Consider the following 25,895-nt stretch of genomic DNA (forward strand, 5'->3'; position numbering starts at 1 on the left):
AGCAAGGTCGTCTATAACTTCCTCAGCTATAAGGGTTCATGTTAAGGCCACATAGCTGCTGAAATACCCTGATCGGAAGAGGAGCAGCCACTCCTAAAGCTAAAGCAAGGGGTCAGAAGGCCTTCGAGGTAATTTTGTGAACTCCCCGTCCTTTCAGCAGAGTTTGTAGGGCGGTAAATGATTTGTAAAAGAGGTGGCCTGAATTCCAAATAATTTACCAAGACCCTGGTACAAATAATCTGCTCAAAGGCTTTAGGAGGGCTGCGTCCAAGAGCGGTGTCCAGCAATGATTGCCCAATGACCGTACAGTGGCCACGTGCACACAGCCTTACTGCTTCCTGTACAATGCTTTCCAAGGCAGATCATGGTAAATCGTACAAAACAATCTGGAAAATAAAGACAAATAAAAGAGGGAAAGATGAAGCGCTAGGGGGCAGAAGGATTTCGATTTTTCCATTGGTGAATGTTTTTTTTTTTTCAATATTTTTTCCATTTTATAAACAAAGCGTAACCACAAAATCTGGATTGTACACATTTGCTTTCTCCTTTTTTTCCCCCCAAATTCTAACAGGAGGTGCAAACAAAGCATGAATGATGCAAAGAGGAGTCTATGGAATGATGCAGTGATTGGAATTTAGGAGAAAATAGACAGGCCGACTGTGGTGCAGATTGATGGACGGAGAGAGCAAAAGCTTAAAATCAATACATAATCCAGAGATGGATCGAACAGGAATGATGGAATGACAGCAAGAAAAAAAAAGAAAAAGGGGACAGAGCAAAGGAAGACAAAAAGGAATGGAGGATGGCAAGGGAAATCAGTCTTTCCAGTCTTTCTTGATAGTGAGGCTCCATTCCCAGGAGAGATGATCATGTTTGTCGTCGTCGGTGAACTTGGACTTGATGTTGTAAGTGCCGCGGGCCAACATTCCTTTGGGTGCCTCCTCTAGAGTGGTGAGGAATTCATACTCCTGGTTTGGTCTGGGCCCGTAGCTGCCAACCATGTAGTCTGACTTATCGACTACACAGAGAGAAAATAGACTGCATAAATATCATCAACCGTAGTATGTATTAAGTATATTACAAACATGGAAAAAAAGATCAGGATTAGTATCATTATTCTAAAGACATCAGCTATATATTTAAATATATAAATCATTACCACCAAATAATAACTAATAGCACAAGTAATCAACCTTATGCTCCTCATTAAATAGGTAGCACAAAATTCCACTTCTTTAGCCTTAAGGTAGTTGCTCTTAAAACTGCTCAGATTAAACCAAATATGGATGCACTGGGGGATTCTTACCTCTTACTCCTTTCCTGAATGATTGCTGATTGTACTTCAGCCCCGACACAATTTCCTTGTTGACCTGTAAGATACACAATCGTCAGCTGCAGCAGCGTAACACGTAAAATAGAGGGATTCCACTCTTAAACACCAAGTTCTCTCACCTTGAAGCTGATCTTTATTTTGTATTCAACTCCTTCCTTCAGCACAAATGGATTCTTTTTGAAGTTGTCCAGATCTCCTGAGAGGAAAAACCAAAGCAGTAGAAAAAAATAAAGTCAAAAACTGCCAGGAGATGATACATATGGAGTGCTGAGTCTAAACTGCATTTTGTCTTTCAATACCCTGCAGTAAAGACAATGGCCACCAGGTGGCATAGTGCATCTTAGTGGGAACAGGTCTGATGGTGTGTTACAGATCAGTTAGCCCTCACAGGGTACGATCAGGAAATGGTTCATTACCCCACTTGCACAGGAATTATGTCATTACTAACTGGCAGACAAAGAGCCAGCAGTTCATTTGGTCCACAATTGCACACAAACACAACAGTGATTATCATTCAGATTTAAGGTTACTATGACACAATCCCTTCAGTGTAGCTGCAGTCCACACATAGATACACCCATCTGATCACTGGCTTTATATCATCTATAAATAAGTCTTTTTCATTTGTAAACACATGTAATTTGCTACTAATGATCTATCAATCAAAACAATTATTTATTCATAACAAATCATTTTTCATGTTTAGATTTCATTCTTGTTAAAGATACAAGTGATGTTAAACATTAGTAAGGGGAATACAATCCACTGACAAGAAAAAGCAATTAAAATGGATAAAATGACAGACTTCTCTGAATTTGAACAATGTTGAAATATTTAATAAAATGCAAGTACACAAGTCAATGAAATATATAAACAGGCCAAGTCATTTTGAAATGTTCCAATTGGAGAATGTTACATATGACACCTTTAAAATCTGCCGTATTGAAGCCTGTTGCACACTGCACTGTCTGTACACATCAGTCCAGACACCATATCTGCTCCACTCACCCTGAAGGTCCAGAACCAGGGGGCTTGGCGCTGAGTCACATACCAGAGTCATTTTTGTCACCTGGACATTTGGGGCGCTGGGATCTAAGCCAGAAAAAAAGTAGAAACAGAAATGACCACGAGATCATTCACTAGCAGAACCTGATGATATAGTTGCATAAAAAAAACCTGACCAATAATGACCAGTGGTGAGCACCAACCTATAGCGACATCAACAGAGCCCAGTAGGGCCTCCTTGTACTTGCGCAGGCTTTCATCATCTTGGTCCAGCTCCTGGATCTCCTTTAAGCTCTTCTGGGCTGGAGGTTTGTAGTTGACTGGAGTGTCAGTTTCTTCATTTTCCGCTGCAACTGCTGCCAGCTGCTCTGGTGTAGGGTCCTGCTCTGCCATAGTGATCTAGTCACAGAAGGAAACAAAGAGCAGAGAGGACAGGTTAGAGGACAGAAAAATGAAGTAATAAAGGCCTGATGGCAGCTGTCCTTTTTTAGTCTTCAGCCTGCTTTAATTAAATCTGGGCTACATGTGGAGCAAGGCATCCGGCCGCTGAATGATTATGAGGATCCAGGAGAGACCTCTGTGAACTCTGACCTAAGGTTCTGGCTCGCTAAATGAACAATTCACAGATATGCTATTTGCTGTCTGGCTATCCTGATATTTTCAGTGTGATCAGCTACAGTTTTGAGACACTGCATTTCTCTGTGGAGAGGAGCATAATGATGTTTTGTTGGCAGGGCTTGGGGAAAAAAAAACTGCAACATTTCTTTCAGCACAGAGTGACAAGGTTAAGGATGACAGTCCACAGACCTTCCTGTAAACAGCTGAAGCACTCACTTGCTCAGACTCTCACCAAAGAAAAGGAGGATTATCAGAGATGACTCCTTTTGGCAAAAACAATGCATTTTTCAAGATTATTTGGGGTATTTCATTATGTAGAATGTAGAGAGTATGTGAATGTGTGGAAATGAATGATGTGCTGCATTACCAGCTGGGAGCCAAACCATGGAGGGACAGCTCAAGGAATTTGTGCCCATGTGGTATGTGCTCCACAGGTCACCCTGACAAAGTAGTTTTAATGTGCATTTGCGTCTTAAATGCCTCCTGATATGCTTATACACACAGAAGCCCAGACAAGAGCCAGAACATGTGACATTCTGCTTCCACAGTTTATCTGGCTGTGGAGCCACAGACACTTAGCCTGAGGCCTCTCCTTCACCACAAAGTGTTGTCAGGGATCAGCGGTGGGACAAATGAAAACCATCAGGGCTAATACAGCTGTCTACACACACAGCTGCACTGTAACACCAGTCGCTGCTGATTAGACCTGAAGAGGCAGATTCTGAGCAGGGGATGACGTCAGACTGCAACGACAAAGACGTGTTTGGAGGATGACACAAAAAGGAGTTGTTTCTTGTCAAATACTTATGAAAAAAAGAGCTATCTATTAAAATATTTAGTGCACATATGGTTGGCTAACTGAGCAAAACTGATCAACACCTGCTGCCTGTTACTCCCATGACACTCCATCTGTGTGGCAGGTTTTCTTATCAGGCTGCAGGCCTCAGAAGACACACTGATGTAAGACTCTGAATTAAGTTGAATCCAGTGTGTGCGGTTGCTAATACAGACGCCATAGTTTTGATCACATTATTCATCTATGGTGGAGTTGATTCCAAGTTCAAGTTGAAGCAGAATTATTCGCAGAGTGAGTCATATTAACCAGAATTTTCTTATGCCCCCAACTAGGGCTGCACAATATATCAAAAAAATATTATCGCGATAACGGAGTGTACAATATTCATATCGCAAAGACATGCAATCATCTATTTATTTTCATTGACTTTCTGTTTTACACACCATGGGGTACTAGACTGGTTTTCTCTATCACCCCAACATGCCAGTTTTTCTGGCAAAAAAAACTGAAGTAATGCTACTGCTACTGGTTGAATGCAAGTTTACATGTTATCAATGTTGAAAAGATGTGAATATTTTCAGAGCACAACTCTGGGCAAGGCCTGAACACTTATATTTAAAGATTTTATTTTTATATGCAGTAACTACCAAACCAGGCAAGAAATGGAATAGTTTTGATAAAGCTCTTGCATGATGGTACTCTGGCACTTTTGTTATTACAAAATACATCCATGTCATTTACACATTGTTATATGTGAATAAAATGGCAAAATATTTGACTATGTTTGTGTCTGAAGGTCTATGGCAGCAGCATCACCAGGTTCTTGGACAGAATTGTGTAATTGATTGTAGTAGTCCAGTATTTTGTTATAAATTATAAATAATTGAGCCAGCATACTAACAATTGGCTCATTTTAACATTGTTAGGGAACATTTTTCTTAGTAGATGAAATTGGTATTTCTTTAGCTGAACGAGAAATATTGCAATATTATCGTTATCGTAATGCTGTACACCCATATTGCAAGTTTTACCAATATCGTGCAGCCCTACCCCTGACATTCTTCTTAGTTAATAGGCATCTACCCCCACAGTGCATTTTTAAAGTTTGTGGACTTCAGACAATTTAGGCAAGAAAAAAATAGTCGGAACCATATTCCTGTTAAGAAAAACAGGCACAATGATATTAGGGTTGTACAACGGGATGATATCCCACCATGAAAGAAAAACATGACATTTTTCATAGCAGAGTTGATTATTCTGTTCTGATGTAAACCACACCCTTTATAACAATACTTTTCATTGTCTGAACAATGCTTTATGTTCCTCTATGTGGCACAGATGAAGTAGTGTTCCATTTACTTGTTATATATGATACATTGATATTGTGAGCTGTATTTATGTTTTGCCAGTATTAATTTTTGTGTGGTTCAATTTGATTAGTGTTATCGTATGTGTTCGGTTTTGATATTTTTGACAATATTTACATTTTGGAACTATATTTATTTAGTCTGCCCCACAGCAGAATAGTGTTTACTATTCATTTTATGCAATATGAATTACTTCCTTATTGTAAAATATATAAATAGGCCTTAGTTACCGTCAGTTATGCTATACAGAATCATTACATAACATTTAATGCAACTACTTTCACTAATACAATTTTTTTTTTAAATACTGATATTAAATTTTAAAAACAGCCAGATAAAAACACTTATCTGTATCATTGCCTAGATAAGAATTTACCCACATTTAGATATGGAGGTTTTGGTCACATTTCGTAACCATAAATTATATTAGAACCAACTTCCCTAAAGTAAAAGAGGAAGCCTGTGTATGTCAAGGTCAACACTGGACTAAACTATTACTTCATTCCACTCTAAACTTAATCCAAAGATCCAGTAAATAACATTTATGTTTGTTAGCTGCCAGTTAAGTTTACCTTTGCAGAGTTTTGTTACCATAAGACACAAAGGTTATCATAACATAAGCCAACAAATCTAACAAATGCAAACACAAACAGGAAAAAAAAAGAAACCACATGCCAAACACAGGTGAGTGATGATATTTCATAACAGCGGACTGTACAAGTGGCTACTCCGCCTTCATCGCCACAGGACACTGTTCCCAATCTTACCAGCAACAATAAATCACACAACTGTACACAAACACTACATGAAAACTGGTTTTTCTCTGCTCTTCTATCAAACCTTCTTCTCTAGTGTATTGAGTCTGCTATGTACAGTTGGGTATTAGCCAAGCAGGAACAGAGAACAGGTTTTTCCCCCCCAAATGGAGCCCCTGTCCTCCCATAACAGCACAAATGCCTTTTCTGCCAATAGTATGTTTTGGTTCATCAGCTGTGTGTGAGTGTCTCTGACCAAGGTCAAAGACTGAGACAGTCCTTGTCACACAGAGAGAAACAGCAAAACAGGCACAAATAATGCACCAATGCAGTCATTGTCATTCTCCAATTGTCAACGGAAAGGTTGTTAGGCTACTTCCCGATTTCTCTTCTAGTGCCAGATTTAGTGTTGGAGGACTATGGCAGGGACAGGAGCATCAGAACACTGTCATGCAATGAAAACTGGTACCAAATGTAAGAGGGCTATTTTTGTAACACTATATTGGTGATTTATAATTCATCTGTTGATCACACATGTGTTACTTAAATTTTTGTTACATTGCCTAGCTGTTAGTTCTGGTCAACATTTAACCTTTTCTCAGGGTTTGTTGAAAATCAAAACTAAAAAAAACAATTTTCTTAAAATCAGCTAAAAAATGAAAGGATCAACTCTAGGAATTGTAAGGATCACAACATTACCATCAAAAGTAAAGTTTATCTGATCGTAATGGCAGAGTAACAACATATCTAATGCAGCAACTTAAACCTAAGCTTCAACTCTTTAGTTTTCTTAATTGTATAAATTATGTTGTATATGCATTCTCTTTTACGTACATCACATTTTTGCTGCAGAGCAGCTTTCTTGCATTAGTCCTCAAAATTGAATGTACTGTATGTACTTGGTGTCACTGAACTCTTACAAAGGATTTATATCATCTGGTCGTAGCAACATCCCTCAAGAGATGCTATCGTAACTAAGCATTACATAGACGGTTCAGCAAAATAAAAGCTCATGGTCTCAGTAAAAAAAATCTGATTAATTTTGAACAATACTGACATCACCACCTTCCTAGTGACACACATTCCTGTGGACAGACTGGACAAACAATGTGGCTAAATAGCTACATGCCAAACTATAGCAAGAAGGCACTGTTAATGTTCAGTTCTGGAAAATAATAATGGTCACAGGATCATGCAAACAAACACTACATGTTAAATTGAAGCCTTCACCTGCATGACGGTGCATGCAGCTCTGTCCGACAGCAGGATAATCTGACTACTTGACTGGACTAAGCAGCACAGTTTTATAAACACACCCGGCTCCACAACAGCTGAGGATCCAGATTAGAGCTGTAACTTGGCAACATTGCTCATCAGTAAGATTATAGAAAGTGGGATTATAGATAATAAGGTAATCCGGGACATGAAGGGAAAGTGCTGCAGGTGTCACTGGTGGCATATCAAGAGGATTCCCAAGTGTCATTAGGAGTCTTCGAGACCTTAGATTAGCCCAGCAAAGACCAGTGACACCCTGGAAGATGACACAGGCTTTATGGAGTGGGAATGGGAGAGCAGGGACTCACTGTTTTCAACCACCAGCTGCTGACACTGATGCTGTGAGAGAAGATATTAGATGCAATTAGGTTAGTAGGCAGAGAAATCTTTAGGTGACGAGTCTTTAATGTCATTGGTTGTTGTCCTAATGTGCTTTTTTGGAAACACCAGATTCAAATTAATACTATAGGATGACTGCCGGGTTTGACAGACAACAAATACAAAGGACAGTGGGGTCGACAGTGGCACAGAAAAAAAAACATGAAGTAGTCGTGTCAGACTTCCTGCTCAGACACAACTACTGCCGTCATTTCAAAAGCTGTCCTTAGTGAAAAGGTACTGTGGATAAAAGCGAATAACTGAAGAACACTGCACAGTTACATCAAAGACAATAATGTATCATAAATGTTGCTTCACAGAAAGCAACCTTTGTGGAGTGGCATTTATCTGTCAGCCTCACCTCTTTACTGATGACGTTACTGACAGATCTATGGCAGCTTTGATGCTCTCTGCTCTCTCATGTGGAGCACACAGGGTGCCATTCACCACTACTTTTGTCTCTACTGACCTTTTGCATCCTTGTCATATTTACAGGTTAACAGATACAATCAAGTAATTTCTTTTCATGCTCAAGGTGTATTAGTTGCAGTTGGTTTTAAGTTTTTGATTTGTGACAACATTTCTGTCCCCAACATTCCTCAGCCATTTGAGTGTTAAAGTTTATGCACTGCATCTGAAATTACATCCTCCATAATGTTTTTCAAATGAAGCATTTTGTATCACTTGCATTTCTGCACTTTATTTCTATATTCATTCATTAATTTTCTGAACCCGCTTTATCCTCACTAGGGTCACAGGGGTCGCTTGGAGCCTATCCCAGCTACATAGGAGCGAAGGCGGGGTACACCCTGGACATGTCGCCAGTTCATCACAGGGCTGACATATAGAGACAAACAATCACTCTCACATTTACACCTATGGGCAATTTAGATTAACCAATTAACCTATTAGTGCATGTCTTTGGATGGTGGGAGGAAGTTGGAGTACCCGGAGAGAACCCACACAAACACGGGGAGAACATGCAAACTCCACACAGAAAGGTCCCACCCCCCGTCGACTGGTGTTGGAATCGAACCCAGGACCTTCTTGTGAGGCACGAGTGCTAACCACTGCACCACCGTGTCGCCCCTTTATTTCTATATAAACATCCCAAATAAAATATGATATTAAAAACCACTTATACATCATGTACAGCTATGTGCTTTACTTGATGCTACAGAGTACATGTGCATACTTAATTTGAGCGGGTTGCTCTTCATCTCAGGCTGCTACCAAGCCTTTTTTGTGTGTGAAGAAATGACTGCAAACTTCCTTTTTCAAGCAAGAGCTTGATGATTCATATCCTCTGCTGTGCAGAAACCACATAATGTGAAGCTGAAGCACAACCAATCATCTTAACATCATACATGTGAGGCTAACTTAGCTTGATATTTTTAAAGATGCTGTGATACTACAAATGCAAAAAGACAATGCTGGACAGCTGAAACGGCAGTAAATTAAAATACCAGGTCCCTCTAAGTTAAGGAAATCATGCTATCAGATTGAGGAAGTGTTGCACTAAGAGAACTTGGCTGAGCTGATGCAATGCAGAAGAACCCAACCTCAACAGACTTACAGGAGGGAATGACAAAAATTCAAGGAGGAAAAAATCTGAGCAGATCATACACAGAAAATTATGAGCTTGTGCTCGGTGTTGAAGTGGCTTTAGATCAGTCAGTTAACAGGGAGGCTGCATAAACGATGCTGGATTCAACCTTAATACACAGATTGTTATATTAGCTGGGAAGAATACGTCTCCTCACAAAGAAAATTAGTTACAGAGCTTGGAGAGGGAAAGAAAACATGATTCTATCCCAGGAAGGACCAGAACAAATAGGAAGCTTTAAAAATAGCTAGTGAGAAATCCCTGCATGCAGCAGCAGGAAGCTGCAAGTGAATGGGATAGCCAAGGTGCCAGCTGAAAGGTCAGAGCTTATTCCCCTGCTCGACAGGAGACTCAGTGACATGTCCAGATTCAGTCTGCCGCTCTAAGCAACAGCTTTGATAAAAGGTGATGGAGTCTACACAATGCAGGATTACAGCTGTACAATGGCTTTCCTTCAAAGATAAAAAAAAAACCCTCACAAAACATGGTTTGCGTGAGAGAAAACTGAATGATAATTTCAGCCGAGTGCAAGAATACAGAAAATCAGATATTAAGACTTCTACTTACTGTCTGATTTTCATGCATACATTTAACTTGCCGCCACAGCATTCATTCAGCTTCATTTGCATCTGAATGGTTTAGGCCTGTTACTTCAAGTCTCACGAGATCCTAGTATATGTTGAAGCTTACTATTCAAGCTTACTATAGAAAAGGAAATGGACTGTTAAACAGTTCCACTTCTTTCAGGCATACACAAAACTTTGCGCAGCCCAAATCAGACAATCAAAATCTACAAAATGAGACATCCGGTCCGTGTTTCAAGGCCACAAAACACTCTGATTGAGTTGAACAAAAGGAAAAATTCATGATAAAAATGTCCAGTCTGAAGGTTCTGCATTTCCTATAAGGGCAAAAAAGAGAGATTCCTCTAGGACATTTATATCACATGCAGAAAGGAAAGGCAAGCTTCACAGGTTGAGTGATCTCTATGAAAAATCACTTATCAGCCTTTCAGCCCTAGTCCATCAGACAAACAAACAAAGGCCACTGTCACTTGAATCACTTTTGATCTCAGTACGAGGTGTGTGCACACTTTACTTTGAAAGCCTTCAAAGACCAAAAATGGTGGTTGGTGTAAAGGTGTGAGCCCTTCAGGCCAAGTCAAAGTGAAAAAAAAACAGTTCAAATCCAGGAAGTGGCACAAAATCTTCTCGATGTTGCACATGACAGTCGACTCAGATATAATTACTCAGTTGCTTAAACTTTAACACCAAAGGTTGATGCATATGTGTAGCTTATGCATAAGTTATAACAGTTACAGCCAGTGCAAAGGATTATATTAGAACTGCCTAAAGGCCGACACGAGCGGCTCAGATCACGCTCAACACCCGGAAATGAATAGCTGATAGTTGCTTCTACACTGCTCGCCGTTGGGGATAAAACTTTTACATTACTTGGCATTAAGATGAAATACTATCCCTTTAAAACACTTAGACCATAACTTGATATGCGTAAGTTGTAAACTCGTTGCAGTACGTTGCTGTTTGATAAACACATCGCCGCTTTTACTTATTCAAGTTCAGGAATTAAGTTAACACTAGCTAAAACTTCCTCACGCGCGACTCAAAACTTTCTAACCTCGCCATTAGGCCTTTGAGATACACCCTAAACAGGTAAACCGAGGTATTAAAGGACTTAGGTAAGTGTTTCATCAACTCTTACCGTTACACCGCTGTAAGGCTGGGACAGTCTCCTCTGAATGGTGGTGTGAGGCGGCGAAGTGAATCGGCGGAGCCAAATCTGAGCCTGGTAGGAACCGTTAGCACATGAATCTACTTCCGGTCAATTGCCTTCAAAATAAAAGCTCCACTCACTTAACGTAAACCGTAACCGCTCGTGTAAGACTCGTGTTCCCTCATATCGTAACATATGTATGGAAATACTGACTTTGCTTACGAAATATTATTTTAAAATGTATCACAATGCGACCTAAATAGTGTATAATAACCATCAAAATCTTCTAGTGAAAGTCTGATCAACGCCACTTTACGAGTCAATGCTGACAAACAGTAGTCAACATCGCCCAAATAAATATAGTGGTATTTACACATGCTAAATGATTAACAAAGTAAATGATTTGAGTAGTTTCTGAATTATTGATACCATTATCACAGTGTTATCTTATTTAGGTATAGCACTTTAAATAATTGTGAAGTGAAGAAGACCTTTGTGCTTTAATTATGTAAGCCTCACCGGAAACTGACTGCGTAAATAAAATCATTGCGCCCTGGTCACCCTTCCGGGGAAATTGCGCTTACGACACGCATGAGCATGCCATGCAGGTCCGAAAGAGTTCTGCATGTACCCACTACGGACACCTGCTCCAGACACAGCACGGTGCCTTTATGACATTTCCGTTCACTTAGTTCATCATAACCCAACGTCTGTCCCTGAGAGAACTGTCATTTCACACGAATCATTACCACTTTAATAAGCGTAATAGTTGTTACTAGTACTTCCCTCTTGTCTAAAAGCATCTGGTATGTTTCATAACCCCATACTACACCATTACCAATACCGCACACCACTGCGACCTCTACTGGTCGTGCTATGGTACTTCGGTTCATAAGGATGATTTTGTCACTGCTCTGCTATTTAGTACCTCTATTAGCTCTTTACCAAGAAAAAAAACTGATAACTAGCCAAGAAAACTATGCAACAGGTTCAACAAGGTGTTGAGAATTTAAATTTATCCTACTGCATTCTTTGTGCAGACAGTATAAATATGGCTGCTCAAGAAAAGGTTAAACCCACATTAGTTTCAATAAAGCCTTTCATCTAAAGGAATCACGAGTCACTGAATGACAACTAGGCGTTGGACTGTCAGTTTAACAGAACTTCAGTGTTATGTGATGAATAGAAAAGATTATTTTCATAGGGTAACAAGCAACTACTCTGACACATAGTAAAAACCATGACAGAGGCATTATTTGGTTAGTAAGCACTGCAGGTTTTATTACAAGTTTCTTTAACTACAGGGTAGAGGAATAAACTGGGGAAACCCAGTTTCAATTAACCTACAGCCAAAACCATTTTCATCAGAAAAAAAAAAAAATACTGGTAAAAAACACTTTGGAGCATTTAAAAGAAGAGGTTGGAACAATAAATTCAAATCACATCAGACAACCATGTGTAAAATATTCTGCACATTTGAAACAACTCTTTGTGCAGACAGGAAGGGACAACGACCAGGAGAAGCTCTGTTTCTTAACTGGTGTCCATCTGAGAAGAAAAGAGGCAAGAATGGCAAAAATTAGATTTAATTAAACTGACAAACAAGAATAGTCAACAACACACTCTGAACAACAGTTGAACTAACCCTGGCATTGTAGGCATCTAACTGGGCATCAAGTTCTTCTGCTGACAACTGTTGCTTGCTGCTTCCACCACGACCACCTCGACCCCGTCCTCTGGAACCGCCTGCACCACGTCCTCCACGGCCTCTCTGCATGCCGCCAAAGCCACCACGATTCCTGTTCATTCCGCCACCCCCTCCTCTGTTCAGGCTAAAATTAAAACAAGATGCTTCACATTTAATAAAAACATTTAAAAGCAAACTTTACTAAAACACAAGACAGCCACACAGACTTACCCCTGCATAGGCCGCCTCTGTGTGTCGATCTGTGATGTGACGAGCTGTATGTTCATGGGTCGCCCTACAAGACAAAAAATAAATAAAATTGTGCTTTTGAACTTGGAAATAATACTGCTGATATTCTGCTTGTGCAGAAAGTCAATGTTTAATCATAGTTTCTGGCATACCATCAAGGGGGATGCCGTTGTACTGTTTCATTGCTTTCAGTGCATCTGCCCTCCTTTCAAAGTGCACATCTGCAGTTCCCAAGCTTCTTCCAGAGCGATCGTAATGAACTGCAGCCTTTTTCAGAGTCCCAAACTCTGCAAACAATTCCTGAAAAATGAAGCAAATACCTTAAGAACCAGAACTTTTCCTCACGAAGTTAGAAGCACCCATCTTCAGTATAGAGGGTTTTTAAAAAAAGAAACCAAGTACCTGAATATCTGCATCTGAAACCCCAAAGTCGAGATTGGAGACGAGGAGCTTCCCTCCAGTTTCCACACCAGCTCCACCCCCACCACCAGCAGTGCCATTGAAGCCGCTGTAGCCATTGTCGAACATGTCGTGCTGCCACTTATCTGGAAGCTGTTTAGGCTGCAACAGATGAAAGAGAACGCACCTGCTGACTTCAGGATCCCCTTGCCTCTGTCAATCACAGAGTCCACGTGGCTGGGTGTTGGGGCAAGCAGGGGCTCCACATCCAACAGGGCCAGGGTGTTCAGATCCCCCAAGAGGTTCCCCAATGTTCCCTGCCCACCCCATCACTACAAGCAAGTGAATCAGTTCAGACAGAAGGACATACACAGGACAAACAACTTAAACTATATCAGCAAGGGGATCTATTGTATATCACCTCAATATATATTATGTCTATTGTATAACTTATAAATAAACTTTATTGGCATCAGAGATTGAATATGTCTATTCTAAGCCACAATTAAGCCTACTTTAATACCCCAAAATCCACCCACAATTTCTAAACTAAAACCTGAACAACTGCCCACCCCGTTTAAGTACCAATATTGCCCAGTGTACTCTTGCCATCAGCTCCTCCACCAAAGGCCCTCCAGAACTGATCCTCTGGTACACGGGGTCGCCATCTGAAGCAGCGTTGCCTCCAGCGTTGTACTGCGTTTCCCGGCCCGACCAAGAGTTCTTTACAAAGCCATAAAAGAGGCTTTCATGAAGGGGAAGTGTCCATAAGTGGAAGGAGATGGGTGGTAAAAACAACTAGGCAAAGGCCAGCTATTATGTGAGCGTGGATTATCTCAGCGTCCATTTTGAGACCACGCCATTTTGACTGGGGCTTTGGTTTATTTCTAGATGCTCATTGACGCTTAAGGAGTAAAGATTTGCCTTATACGAACTACCGGGGGGTTGAAGTCCACTGATCCATCCTCAAGCAATAGCCTCACTGGTCGAAAAGCCACCAAACATGCCTTGATGTGAAACCCGCCAGCCACTCCCGAACAAAAGGCCGCCTGGTCGGTGCACTGGGACAGGGGCAAAAACTATTCTCCCAGAAGGTGATGAAAAAAAAACACAGCGGGTAGTTTTCTTGTTGAAGTGGTTTCCTCACACCATGATAATGAAACTTGAGTGGAAAGCACTGCTATTGACCGTGGACGACTACCTCTATTTTAAGTGCTGGATTCAAAATGGCGCTGCCAAGGCCTTCGCGATCCAACTTTAGCTAGTTAGCCAATATGGCTAGCACATCTGCTCATTCCAGAAGGCCTCTTCTTTTAACTCGATGTAACACATATGGGTTGTGGGAGAAGGGACAAACTATTCAAACATGTTTCATTATTGCTTAACCGCAAACTATAGAGCCCTCATCAGAGGGAAACTCGGCGGCTAGCGATCGCTTTTATTTGCTTGACTAGCAAGCTGGCTATAGGGTTAGCTAGCAAGCCTATTGGAGAACAGAAGGATGCTACCCAGGCATTGAGGTTTGCCGAAGGGATTTCCTTTTTCTGCCCATTCTCAACTTTCTCATACCCTGCTGTAAGGCGTCGGTCTGCCTCTACCGCGGTTCAGGTTCTGTCGGTTCCTCATGGGGCCGGATCCGCCGCCTCGGCCTCCAAATCCTCCGCCGCTGACTCCAAGACGCCCAGAGCCTCCTCCTCGGCCGCCGCCGGAGCCTCCGCGGCCTCGACCTCTTCCACCTCGGCCTCCACCTCTCTGCTGCCTGTTCTGTTTGATAATGTCGTCTAGAGACATATCCATTTTATCGGTCATTATGCTGCCCCAATAACGCTAAACTGGTAACAAACTTTAAAAAAAAAATACGCCCTAGGCTCGATTGGTCCCTCTCCCTGTCCTTTCACAACTCGACGCTCCACGAACCGACGACAAGACAACAATGAGCGACGCTAGTACAGGATATACGGAAAATGAGCTGGGATATGCTACGCATGCGCGAAACGTCATCACGCAACCCATACGATGACGTCACTCTCTTGTTTTGTTTATATTTCTATAGAAAAAAAGCTATGAACAATTGAATTTATGCAACATACTGTCTTTATAAGCCCACACGTTTTGTTTGAGTTAATTTAATTTCTTCCCATTTCTACGTGTTTCTCACTTCAGTGTGTTTTATTACCTTGTTGCTCCACAAGTAATTCACTGTGTATGCTGAAAGAACCAAATTTTGTTAGAGGACAAGTGATTGCTTAGATTCGCTTTGTGTCCCAAGTCAGTGTAACTACACCATAACATGCTCATGAATCTCTTCTTGATTAGTTTTTGGTAAGATCCTGTTTTAATCATGTACATTTAAAATCAGTACAAATGACTCCTTTGTCATATAATCATTCTGAACACAGAAAATTGAGTAATGTAAAATTCATGTAGTTGTGTAAATCAAAAACAAGAAACTCCAGCTTGCTCAAAACTGTGTATAGTAGGATGAATAAAAAACAGATTACTGTAAAAGTATTTTATTCAACATTTTGTTTCAAGGCTTGGGGAAGGGGGGGGTTAACCAGGGGTGGCATATTTGGAGAGTTTTCTACTAAATAAAGTCCACTTTAGGGCAAGAAATTTTATAATAAAAATGTTGGCCTTCTACAATGCATTTGGCTTCTGAAACTTGCTGATATACTGTATATCCAATGTGATCATTTTGTTACTTCTACAATTATTCTATCAAACTACTTTCCAAAAACAAACTAAAAAAAAAAGAAGTCAGCCCTTTCACATTTCCTCCAAGGTCGTATAAGTAGCAGTAGTAAAGAAAACATTGTTTTTATTTAAGACTGCAGTCTTCTGTGTCCTGTGGAGAGTGTCAACAGTTTGTACCTCAGCATCAGATGTCAGCGAATTTTAATGAAAGTTTGTATCAGTCCCTTTCACATAAAGAATGAACATATGACGATTCTCTGACTTGAAAAAAGATGAACCAAGAATGGGAGAATGTCTACTCCCTAAAATCCCAGTTCTTTTCTTCTTGGTCAGTTGTAGTGGGTAAATAAAAAGAGATGGGTTGCTATGGTCCAGAGTTTAAAAAGAGTGGCATTCGGTGCTAGACTGGCCAAGAGGGCTGACTTTCTGGCTGACAAAGGGCTGATGGAGAAAAAGTTCTCAAGGATAACGGGTGAAAAAAGCTCCTGGACCATCACGAGAAAGACTAGGACTTCTTGGAGTCCTGTGTGTTGCGTTTCTTGAGGTCACTCAGGTCCACTGGTGTGAAAGCTGCAAGAGTAAACAAAAAACTGAATCACTGGCCTATGCATGAACAAAATCTTTCAGAAGAACTAATTCATTGTAACTTACAATGTAGGTTAGGATTGGGGTTCTTCTCCACATATTCCTGTGGTCCACGGTCATTACGTTCACTATTTTGTGTTGATCTGATGTCTCTAAGCACACACTGCCAGGCTGTATAAGAGTAAATAAAACATCACAGCTTTAGTTTCATCTAGCATATATATTTGTTCAATTTGAAATTGAACTGGAAAAAATAACAAAAACACATACATAAAAACAAAGACATGTTTAAGTGTCTAAATTCACAGTTTGTAGAAACAGGAGTGTTTTTGGAGAAAATAACATATATATGAGCATCTGTTAAGATATACATTAGAAAAGCAAAACTTCAAGCATAATATCCCAACGTGGTTAGTTGTACAGCAGTATCAAATAGAGTACATATTTATAATTCTACAATCTGACATTAGACCAGGATTTAAAGGCTACAATGTTTCTCTAGCTTTGTGGGCACTGAAAATATTAGCATACTGATTGGCAAAATGTCTGTAATATAGTTTAGCTTACATTGCAGTGGGCAAATAATCAGTTTACTTCCACTTTAAATCATGTAACTTTGTTAGGGTATGTTATTTTGTTGTGTATATGTAGCTATTTGAATAAATGTAAAATTAAGACACATTCATCTAAACAGTTCTCAGAATTTATTGAATGGCGTTACAAAGAGTCTGTTCATTAAAGCACATCTACCACTCTATTTAAAAATCATAGCAGAAAGGGCATCGTAAAACTTGTATCTGCTTGTTAAGTGGGCAACATGGTGGTGCAGTGGATAGTACTCTCACCGCACAGCAAGTTTACATGTAAATTGCATATATGTATGTGGGATGTGTGTGTGGGTTGTTTCTGGGTACTCTAGCATCCTCCCACCATCCAAACACATGCACTTAATAGGTTAACTGGTAAATCTAAATTGCCCATACGTGTGCATGTGAGAGTGACTGGTTGTTCATCTCTATATATCAGCCCTGCGATGAACTGGCAACACATCCAGGGTGTACTGTACCCTGCCTTCACCTAAAATGTAGCTGGGATAGGATCCAGCACTCTGCAACCCTCTCAAGCATACAGAGGTTCAGGAGATGAATGAATGTTTATGGGCTGCACATTGATCGTAGTTATGACTTGTGAAAGAAACAATTCAGAACCACAACAAGACCCCATTTTTGTTTGCATAGATCAAAATAATGTTTAATACTATTTCTTCTGTCAGTGTTGCAAATGTGAAGAGCATATAAAACAGAGGCCTTGATCCCAGCTCTTCCTTGAAGTACATCATAAGAGGTCTGTCATTCTCTTCTTTAATGAGATAATAAGTATTGTGTTGCTTTGAAATGTCAGTTTTAGAGGGCTTACTTACTATCATGAATAAAGCGCACATTTTCCTCATGTGCTGGGGTGAAGAGCTCCCCACTGTTAGTTGGGGATCGGGGGCTTGAAGTCCTCTTGTAACTGTTCACCATCCTGGGAGCAGATGAGCTTCACAACATAAAACACAGCCAAAGACACTCTTTTCATTCTTTGTTTTCTTAATTTTGAGAAACACTGATAAATATACAGTAAGCTATATATAACATTGTTCTGTGTTTCAAGTTGATCAAGACATACCTAAAGCATTCTGGAAGAAACTTTAGAGATGACTTTTAACACTGAACCAAGTGTACATTAGCGCATTAACACTAAAGTGTCATTAATTTTTACAGACCTGGTCATTCTGTTTGCAGTCTGTACTCGCTCTTTGCTCCTCTGTGGTGAGTGGATGAGAAGATAGAAAGGTTGGCAAGTCCTCAGTTGAATTCTAACAATAGACAACGGTGACAACTTTAGTCCCAACATTTTAAGTAATAAGATCTGTCTCTACATATAACTATATGGTTTTTAAATAAGTAGGGCTGTCTGAGAGTCTTCCGCGATGTTACATTTACCATTTGTCGGTTAATTCGTTATTATTAAAACAATGTGATGTTACATTGTATATATCCACTGACGTTAGTAACATGACAACATACAGCTCTAACTCATAAGTGATAGCTTTTAAAGATTTTTTCGTCGACTGACACTATATGTCAGGACAATATGAACTCGTTGGTATTAACGTTAGCTAACCAAGGGACTTTTGTTTACGTTTTGAGAAACATAGTTAACCTGCACTATTAGCTAGTAGCAGTAAGCACTAGGGAGCCAAGCATTGTACCTTGGCTGGTCGAATCAAAAAGGTATCTGTAGTCTTCATAGCCGTATGAGATTTGTGTCCCCAACAGCAATGTCAGGCAGCTAACTATAGATTTGCTGACACAATAATTTAAGCTAACTATAGCTAGCGAGCTAGCCTAGTGATTTACATTGTCTTATCGTAACGTTAGCTTAAGAAGGCTAATGCCTTTCTGAGCTGCTGGTATTGAATATTTATTGGTAATGTGTGCACCGGATTTCGTAGATTTTTAGTTTATCTAAGAGGCACAGCGTTAAAATATTCGACATACCTTCCTTTATTCTTCGTTTCGTTTTCTTTACTCTCTGAGTGTAGGTGTATACGCCGTTAGACCTGGCTAAAACGTTGCCAATGCCAACCAATCATTTCCGGGAAAAGACACGGAAGTGAAAGCCCTTATAACATCATTATTTTTCAGATCATTATCAGAATCCACGAGGCCCAAGGACCAAAGAGATATTGAGTAGAGTTCACTACAGTCAATAGAAAATCTAATTAATATAACTTTGTTCAAAAAGTAAATAAAATAAGAAATTACGCTTCTTGTTCATCAAGTACGGAGCCCCAGAAGGGACATGAAGAAAATAAAAGCTATTGCGTTATAACGCAAAAATTATTGCATTATAACGCAAAAGTATTGAGTTATTTTTATTTTCCTCATGTCCCTTCCCGGGCTCCGTAATCAAGGACAAAGTTGTAAAAAAAATAAAAATAACATACAATTGTGAAAAAAAAAACCCTGATGATCAAAAATCCTCAAAAATTCTACAGTAAATAACTGTCAGAAAAAAAATGTAAAAGGCAATAAAAATACAAAAACTTTAATACCTACAGAAATAACACAGCTAACGTGTTTTAACTACATAGTTGTCCCATTGTCTTCCCTGATGCCCCGTGTCATTTTTAAAAAAATTTTTTTTATTACTATGCATGTATGTGGTTTTCAATTAAATAAAGCCTGTTTATTTGGATTCATCCTCATGTCATTTTGATAAAAGACAATACAACTAAAGTAATATAAGTCACTGTCTTTTATCAACAGATTACAAAGTCTTCCTGTTAGATAAAATCTGTTCAAGAAGTAAATTGCTTAACAAATACGTTTCATTTAAACATATGCATGAAACATTTTTAAAGGTGACTTCAACACTTATTCACTTATTAATTAACTTTGTATTCATCTATTCAATGAAATGGTGCAAATTGTACTAAGTACATAACACACTGGTCTGTAAAATTATTTGGTTTTAATATTGTTTATAACTTTTGTCAGGCTGAGGACCTGGGATAGAAATGAGAAGAGCTCTACAGGGGACTGTTTTGGCTTCCTATCTGTTCATACTGGAGTTTAAGAACAATACTAAGTCCTGTCACATTCAGAAATAACTCTGACGACACTACCGTTGTGGTGTGATTCCGTAGCGGAAAGGACGAGGAGTACACAGACCTGACCAAAGCTTTCTGTGAAACTGCCACCTACTGAACACCCCCAAGACCAAAGAAACGGCAGTGGATTTCACAAACACCACTAATTTGGATCATCCTTTCCATCCTGTTCTAACAGAGAAGCATCTACAGTGGACAGCTTATGTCACTGAGATGCAGGACAGAACATTACAAAACATCTTTCATTCTCTCAATCAGATTGTATCTAAGTCCAATGACGATAGACAGAAGACTAAACTGAAGCTTACTTGTTTAATTTTTCTTTTTCTATTGACTTCTTTTCTTGAGCTGATGGTTGATGAATTTCTCCTTGGGGGATGTTCTTGTATATTCAGGTTCCATCTTGATACAGAAATTGAGAAATCTGAGTGACAACAAACAGATGGCCCAAGACCAGGGCGGACTGGGGCACAAGAGCAGTCCAGGAATTTGTACCTGACTGGCCCACTCTCCAGGGGGCGTGGATGGGGTGGTAGCAGTCAGCCAAACAAAATGTCATGTCCCATAAAACACGATATTATTTAAGTTTATGTGACACAAATCAGCCCACAACAAAGTCATTACGGTGTATGTTTGAGACACAAACCCTAGGCTATATAAATGTGTAATTCTAACAGATGTTGATGGAACACCAAGTTCCCCCAAAAGCAATAATAGTTTACCAAAACACAAAATTATTTCTCTGTAAAACTGTTGCATATATGCATGAACACATTATTGAAGGGATAATGACACATCCTTGCACCCAAAGTAATAATAATACACATAATTCTGAACATGCCAGCTGATGCAGCAGCAGAGAACATTTCAGTTATTTTTTTGCATTTGGCAGCATCTGCCACCATTGCTTGCCTTTTTTTCTTTTTTTTCCACACTTCCTTTTAGTTTTCATTTTTTATCTGTCCGTCACTAGCCCGATTGATGGATTGAGACAATGAGACCATGGCTCTTGGCTGTGACTGCCCAAACACCAAGTGAAAGGGGGAAAGGTGTGTGACACACCCATGTGGACCAAAGTTATCTGGCCTGTCACTCTGAAACTAGCCTATAAAACACTGGAAACCATATTAAAGGCCGGCCACTGGCCCAACTGCACCAATACTCACCCTGTTGTGGGCCGCTCTCCACAAACTTGTGGGTCATCTAGGCACTGGCAACAGTTTTGTTTTTGTTTTTTTCTCTAACTGTCCGCACCGGCCCACTGACCCAGCGGCACACCGGGAAAACTTCCAGTAATCCCGATGTGCAGTCCACCCCTGCCTAAGACCAAATATAGTACAGTATGTGATCACCAGGGGCACCCCTGATGATCACAGACTGATATTGTTTAAGGGTGCTTTCGGTGTTCTGAACATAAATAAGTTAAATAGCCATAAAAGACATTACTTGCCTCTTATGTACATCTACAACAGCAACAGCCTTAATAATAACACGATTATTATATAGAAAAAGATATTCCAAATGATAACACCCTCATTACTTTGTTTGAATTTTGATTTCAACAGTCAGATTCTCAATCCATCATACTATATTTTATGTCCACTTTTGTTTGGATTTAGTATCAAAATTTCTCAGCAGTAACAAAACTTTAGTAAAGCTGGGAATCCTAGTTAATATTCATTACTTGATGGTGCTGAAGTTTGAGGTCACAGAAGTGGAAATGCTGTTTAGTGGTTTGTCATGCATTTGTAATATTCCTTACTCACGCAACAGTAATGCAGACATTTTTATAAAATATTCTTTATTTATGAAAATGTACAAAAATATTTATTGAATAGGAATTTATAAGACTTTCATTGCAGACATTCATATTTTCTCCAGCTCAGTTTCTAATACAGAAAACAACCACAATACATGAGGGAAAAATTCAGCAGAAGTAGAAGTACATAAAACCTGATGTCGCTTTTATAAATTTCTGACCTGTTATTGAAATGTGAATTATTAATGATCCTCTTTCTGCCCAGCAGTAAGGATACATGAATCTCCCTGTGAGACACAAACAACTCAGCTCAATTCTGCGTTGTAATATCAATATATAAACATGGCTTGGAAACCTGAAAATAGCTTGGTCTGCAACAGCTACCAAAGTGATTGTATAACACTAGTACATTTAATACAGTCCTTTGGCTAAAATGGAGGATATAGATTGTTAACATTTCTCAAGGAGAAAAAAGATATTCCAACATGTTTGCATGCGACATTACATGAAATAATCAAAAAGAAAAGAATATGTGAATTTATGGTGGAGACACTGGTGGTATGACAAATACAGAAAGATGCAAACATTTGCAAATAAATGAAATAAAATACTCTTAGCTTACAAGTAAATGTATAATAGCTTTGAAGCCTTATCACCTCACAGCAATGTGCGCTATCCATTTAAAACCAAACCAAAACAAAATCATCGTCTTCATTTACAGTGTCAGTGACCTGGCCCATGGTACACGTTTGTTGGCATTGAATACAGTTGAAAAACCAAATGTTTTCAATATTCAAGTGGCTCTTCAACTCCTCTTTGTTGCAGTTGTTCTCATTGCTGCATTGTGTGTCCTTGTCATCACACACAGCCAGTTTCAAACAGTTTGGCCAACTCTTTGCACTCTGGGTCGATGAGGTCTGCAGGTTTCTCTCCACTTTCATTCTCTGCCTCTGTACTGGCTCCCATCGCTAGTAGGTAACTGAGTGGAGAAATGAATTGTTAATCAAAAAAGTATAGTGTCATTTCTGATGCTGCTAACCTTTCTATACTGCAAGCAAATGGAGATCAGAAGCACTCAAAGATGGATTACCGAGCAATTTCTGGGTAGCCGTCACTACAAGCCATATGCAGCGGTGTCCAGCCATCCTCATCTCTCTGGTGGACATCAGCGCCATATTTCACCAACAGCTTCACCACCTCCAGATTCCCTGTTAGCACTGCTTCATGTAGTGCTGCCATACCTGCACACACAGCAGTAGGCCTGTCAGTCATCTGCAGTTAACGCACTATAAAATGTCTTAATGAGCTGTCTTTATTGGTCTGCAACTTCAAATCTACTTTAACAGTTTAGGTTTTGAACCCCTGCTGCTAAAATGACTGGATTACTAGTTGTGAAAGCTGTGAAGACTTTGCTCACCTGAGTGGAAAAGGGTATCCACTCGAACCTTCCTTGCCCTCATGAACCTTCCAATTTGCTCCATATCCCCTCGTCTTACAATGTCTTGAAAGACAATGTCATTGGGGAAGTGCACAGTTCGCTTTGCTGGTGTAACAGGTATAACGGGTGCAGGAGTTTCCTTTTCTTTTGTGCGTTGTGTTGAACTATACCGTGAACTTTTGCTGTACGAGGGGACGTATGTTGATGAAGCCTTGTACGTGGACGTGTAATGTGACGGCGTGTAATGCGAGGTGCTGTACTGTGTCGGGGTGTATTTTGTCGCAGAGGAGTATGTGGATGTGTAGTGAGTTGGTGTGTAATGTGTGGGGGTGTAATGGGTCGGTGTGTGGTATCCCGTTGTGTATTGAGAAGTGCGTGTGTACGTTGACACAGGTACATGGTAGTTGTACTTCATCCCTGCAGTGGTTTCAGCTCTGCCTCCTCCTTTGCCTGCAGCCAAGGAGGAGGGATGTAAAAAATCCAGGAAACACACCAATCCAATAAAATAGCAGTATCCCTTCCTCTATGTCCTCTTTGTCCTCTCCTTGTTTGCCTTTTATCCTTTTAGTTCCCACTCTGCATACATAACACGAATGCTTTTCAGATCCACTGCTGCACTTCTCCAAGTTCCAATCCCCTTCTTTTAGCGTGTTTGATCCTTTATTTCTCGCTGCTTGAATATGTCTCCCATTTGAGTTTAAGTTATTGCACGGAATGATTTTCCTTTGCACAGAACTGTCATCTGATGGGGCGAGTGGGAGAAGGTCCCTATATACCCTCTGTAGAGCTATTTTAGGGCAGAATATCCAGTGACTTCAGCTTAGAAATGAGTGGCCCTTGTCCGGCGGCTCCTCCCACTGTGTGGTCATATGCCGACTGGCACTGCAACACCCCCAGGATCATAAAAATGTTGACAACCAAAATGTTCCCTTTGGATGTTTTACAGGAGACATCTCGACACACAAACATCTAAACAAATTTATAAGCATGAAAGCGAAAGGTTAAAGATAATTTTCCTCACACGCATACTCTTGAGAAGTAAATAGTTTTTTTTATGTGTGGATAACATGAGCTGCAACACATGACTTTTCAATAAAATATGTTGTTTTGAAATTTGAGGACTAGACAAGTCAACAGAGAACAGTTATATCACATGAATAGATTGTGCAATGTGTTATTTGTTATTTGTACATTGTATCTTGATGGTGAGATTACATCAGTTATATCCACTACATAGTATCTACTGACTATATATTACAACACAAAAAAATCTCAGTTTGACATCTATACTTATTCAAACAGCAGTTCTTGTATATTCTCAGGTTATTTCAATTTCCTAAACCTCCAGGGGTTTTTGGTGTCACCTGCATAATCTAGTTTTCTTTTTTTAATAGTGAAAAATAAGAAATTAATAAAATACATTGAAGAAAACCAATTTATTGCCCATTTGTTTTTAGATAAAGTACATGTTTGCTCTATTAACTTAAAATAAAGATGAAAATTTATCTTGAGGCACATCAAAATAATTAACAGATATTCGGCCTCAGCATTTACAAGTTTGGATTTCTTAGTAACTAGAACTTTACACATGGTTATGCTTGGGTATTAAAAGTAATGTGTGTATGTAAACAACAATAAAAAGTTATATCACATGATATCATTGTAGGTTTTGCTTTTTGGATGATATGTTGATGGTCCAATACATTCTCAGTTATATCCAGCAGAAAAGAGAATTCAACACATGTATCTTTAGTTTTTTTTTTGTTTTTTTTTTAATAGTCGACTATAATTGTGTCATAATGTTTCCAAATTGACCTTGTGCCTTTGAGTGTTTTTACTGTGTCCATACATGTTCTTTCTTGGCTTCAATGTTGACCCGTGACATGTGACATGTGGTTGTCATACTTGCCCTTTGCATCAGAACCAGATACACCAGTAAAACTCACCCACTGTAGCGATGGGAATGTGGTCATGTGACAGGGCGAGCCACTGTATGTAATCTCTCGATTCAAATGCCAGTGAAAAGCTTCAGACCCATTAGAAACACTGCTATTGTACTGTATTTATAACAATCATATTTATTTGATGTGCAGAGAATTACAGATACCAAACAAAGAGACAAATCCAGTTGAACATGACAAGCTGTTTTTATGTGTATTTAAGTTCATAATGTTCTGTATGTGTGAATGGTGTTGTATAGTGGTGGTACCAGCTGTCAGCAGACAGATTTCTAAGATGTGCAGAGCTGGTTATAACTGGTTCACTGGAGGAGGACGTGGGCATTTCATAGATGCTGCCAATGTAAAAGAGGAAATAGCACTGAGGTCATCTTCAGTTTGCTTTTCTTGACCACAACTGAAACGTATTAAGGTACAACCTTTTACAGAACAAGGTGTCTTCTGTTACAATGCCACTGCTCTAATGTGTTATTATATATTTCCCTCCTCTTTTAGTAAATGGAAGGTCATTGTTGAAAGTGTGCTGCCTCAACAAGCTTCTTTAAAAAACTAGATAAAGAAGAAGGAAAATAAATATATAGTCTGTTTTAACCCTCAG

General features: G+C 39.6%; 4 protein-coding genes across 9 annotated transcripts; all 4 read right to left on the reverse strand.

Moving 5' to 3' along the window:
- Nucleotides 1-448: 448 nt before the first annotated feature.
- On the reverse strand, nucleotides 449-10,950 carry arhgdia (Rho GDP dissociation inhibitor (GDI) alpha). The gene is made up of 6 exons (XM_030140745.1): nucleotides 10,856-10,950; nucleotides 2,542-2,737; nucleotides 2,342-2,425; nucleotides 1,453-1,529; nucleotides 1,307-1,370; nucleotides 449-1,018 (listed from the first exon to the last, which is right to left on the reverse strand). The coding sequence occupies exons 2-6, from the start codon at nucleotides 2,729-2,731 to the stop codon at nucleotides 816-818; spliced, it is 618 nt and encodes a 205-aa protein (XP_029996605.1). The 5' UTR covers nucleotides 2,732-2,737; nucleotides 10,856-10,950; the 3' UTR covers nucleotides 449-815.
- A 1,172-nt stretch (nucleotides 10,951-12,122) lies between these two features.
- On the reverse strand, nucleotides 12,123-15,159 carry alyref (Aly/REF export factor). Its single transcript, XM_030141156.1, has 6 exons — nucleotides 14,772-15,159; nucleotides 13,206-13,364; nucleotides 12,956-13,103; nucleotides 12,786-12,849; nucleotides 12,513-12,699; nucleotides 12,123-12,415 (listed from the first exon to the last, which is right to left on the reverse strand). Exons 1-6 carry the CDS (start codon nucleotides 15,009-15,011, stop codon nucleotides 12,401-12,403), a joined length of 813 nt encoding a protein of 270 aa, XP_029997016.1. The 5' UTR covers nucleotides 15,012-15,159; the 3' UTR covers nucleotides 12,123-12,400.
- A 540-nt stretch (nucleotides 15,160-15,699) lies between these two features.
- Nucleotides 15,700-19,158, reverse strand: mcrip1 (MAPK regulated corepressor interacting protein 1). 6 transcript variants are annotated; one of them, XM_030142054.1, is made up of 5 exons: nucleotides 19,028-19,158; nucleotides 18,250-18,342; nucleotides 17,905-18,008; nucleotides 16,551-16,655; nucleotides 15,700-16,469 (listed from the first exon to the last, which is right to left on the reverse strand). In XM_030142054.1, exons 2-5 carry the CDS (start codon nucleotides 18,255-18,257, stop codon nucleotides 16,405-16,407), a joined length of 282 nt encoding a protein of 93 aa, XP_029997914.1. In that variant the 5' UTR covers nucleotides 18,258-18,342; nucleotides 19,028-19,158; the 3' UTR covers nucleotides 15,700-16,404. The 6 variants fall into 6 exon arrangements, with proteins under 6 accessions (XP_029997914.1, XP_029997911.1, XP_029997913.1 ...); XM_030142051.1 differs by having other exon boundaries at nucleotides 17,905-18,023; nucleotides 19,028-19,157; XM_030142053.1 differs by having other exon boundaries at nucleotides 17,905-18,023; nucleotides 18,250-18,290; nucleotides 19,028-19,117.
- Nucleotides 19,159-21,988: 2,830 nt separating this feature from the next.
- Nucleotides 21,989-24,057, reverse strand: ppp1r27a (protein phosphatase 1, regulatory subunit 27a). The gene is made up of 3 exons (XM_030141748.1): nucleotides 23,319-24,057; nucleotides 22,992-23,142; nucleotides 21,989-22,880 (listed from the first exon to the last, which is right to left on the reverse strand). Exons 1-3 carry the CDS (start codon nucleotides 23,752-23,754, stop codon nucleotides 22,760-22,762), a joined length of 708 nt encoding a protein of 235 aa, XP_029997608.1. The 5' UTR covers nucleotides 23,755-24,057; the 3' UTR covers nucleotides 21,989-22,759.
- Nucleotides 24,058-25,895: the final 1,838 nt, after the last annotated feature.

The sequence above is a fragment of the Sphaeramia orbicularis genome, chromosome 8, assembly GCF_902148855.1.
Source record: "Sphaeramia orbicularis chromosome 8, fSphaOr1.1, whole genome shotgun sequence".
Classification (NCBI taxonomy): domain Eukaryota; kingdom Metazoa; phylum Chordata; class Actinopteri; order Kurtiformes; family Apogonidae; genus Sphaeramia; species Sphaeramia orbicularis.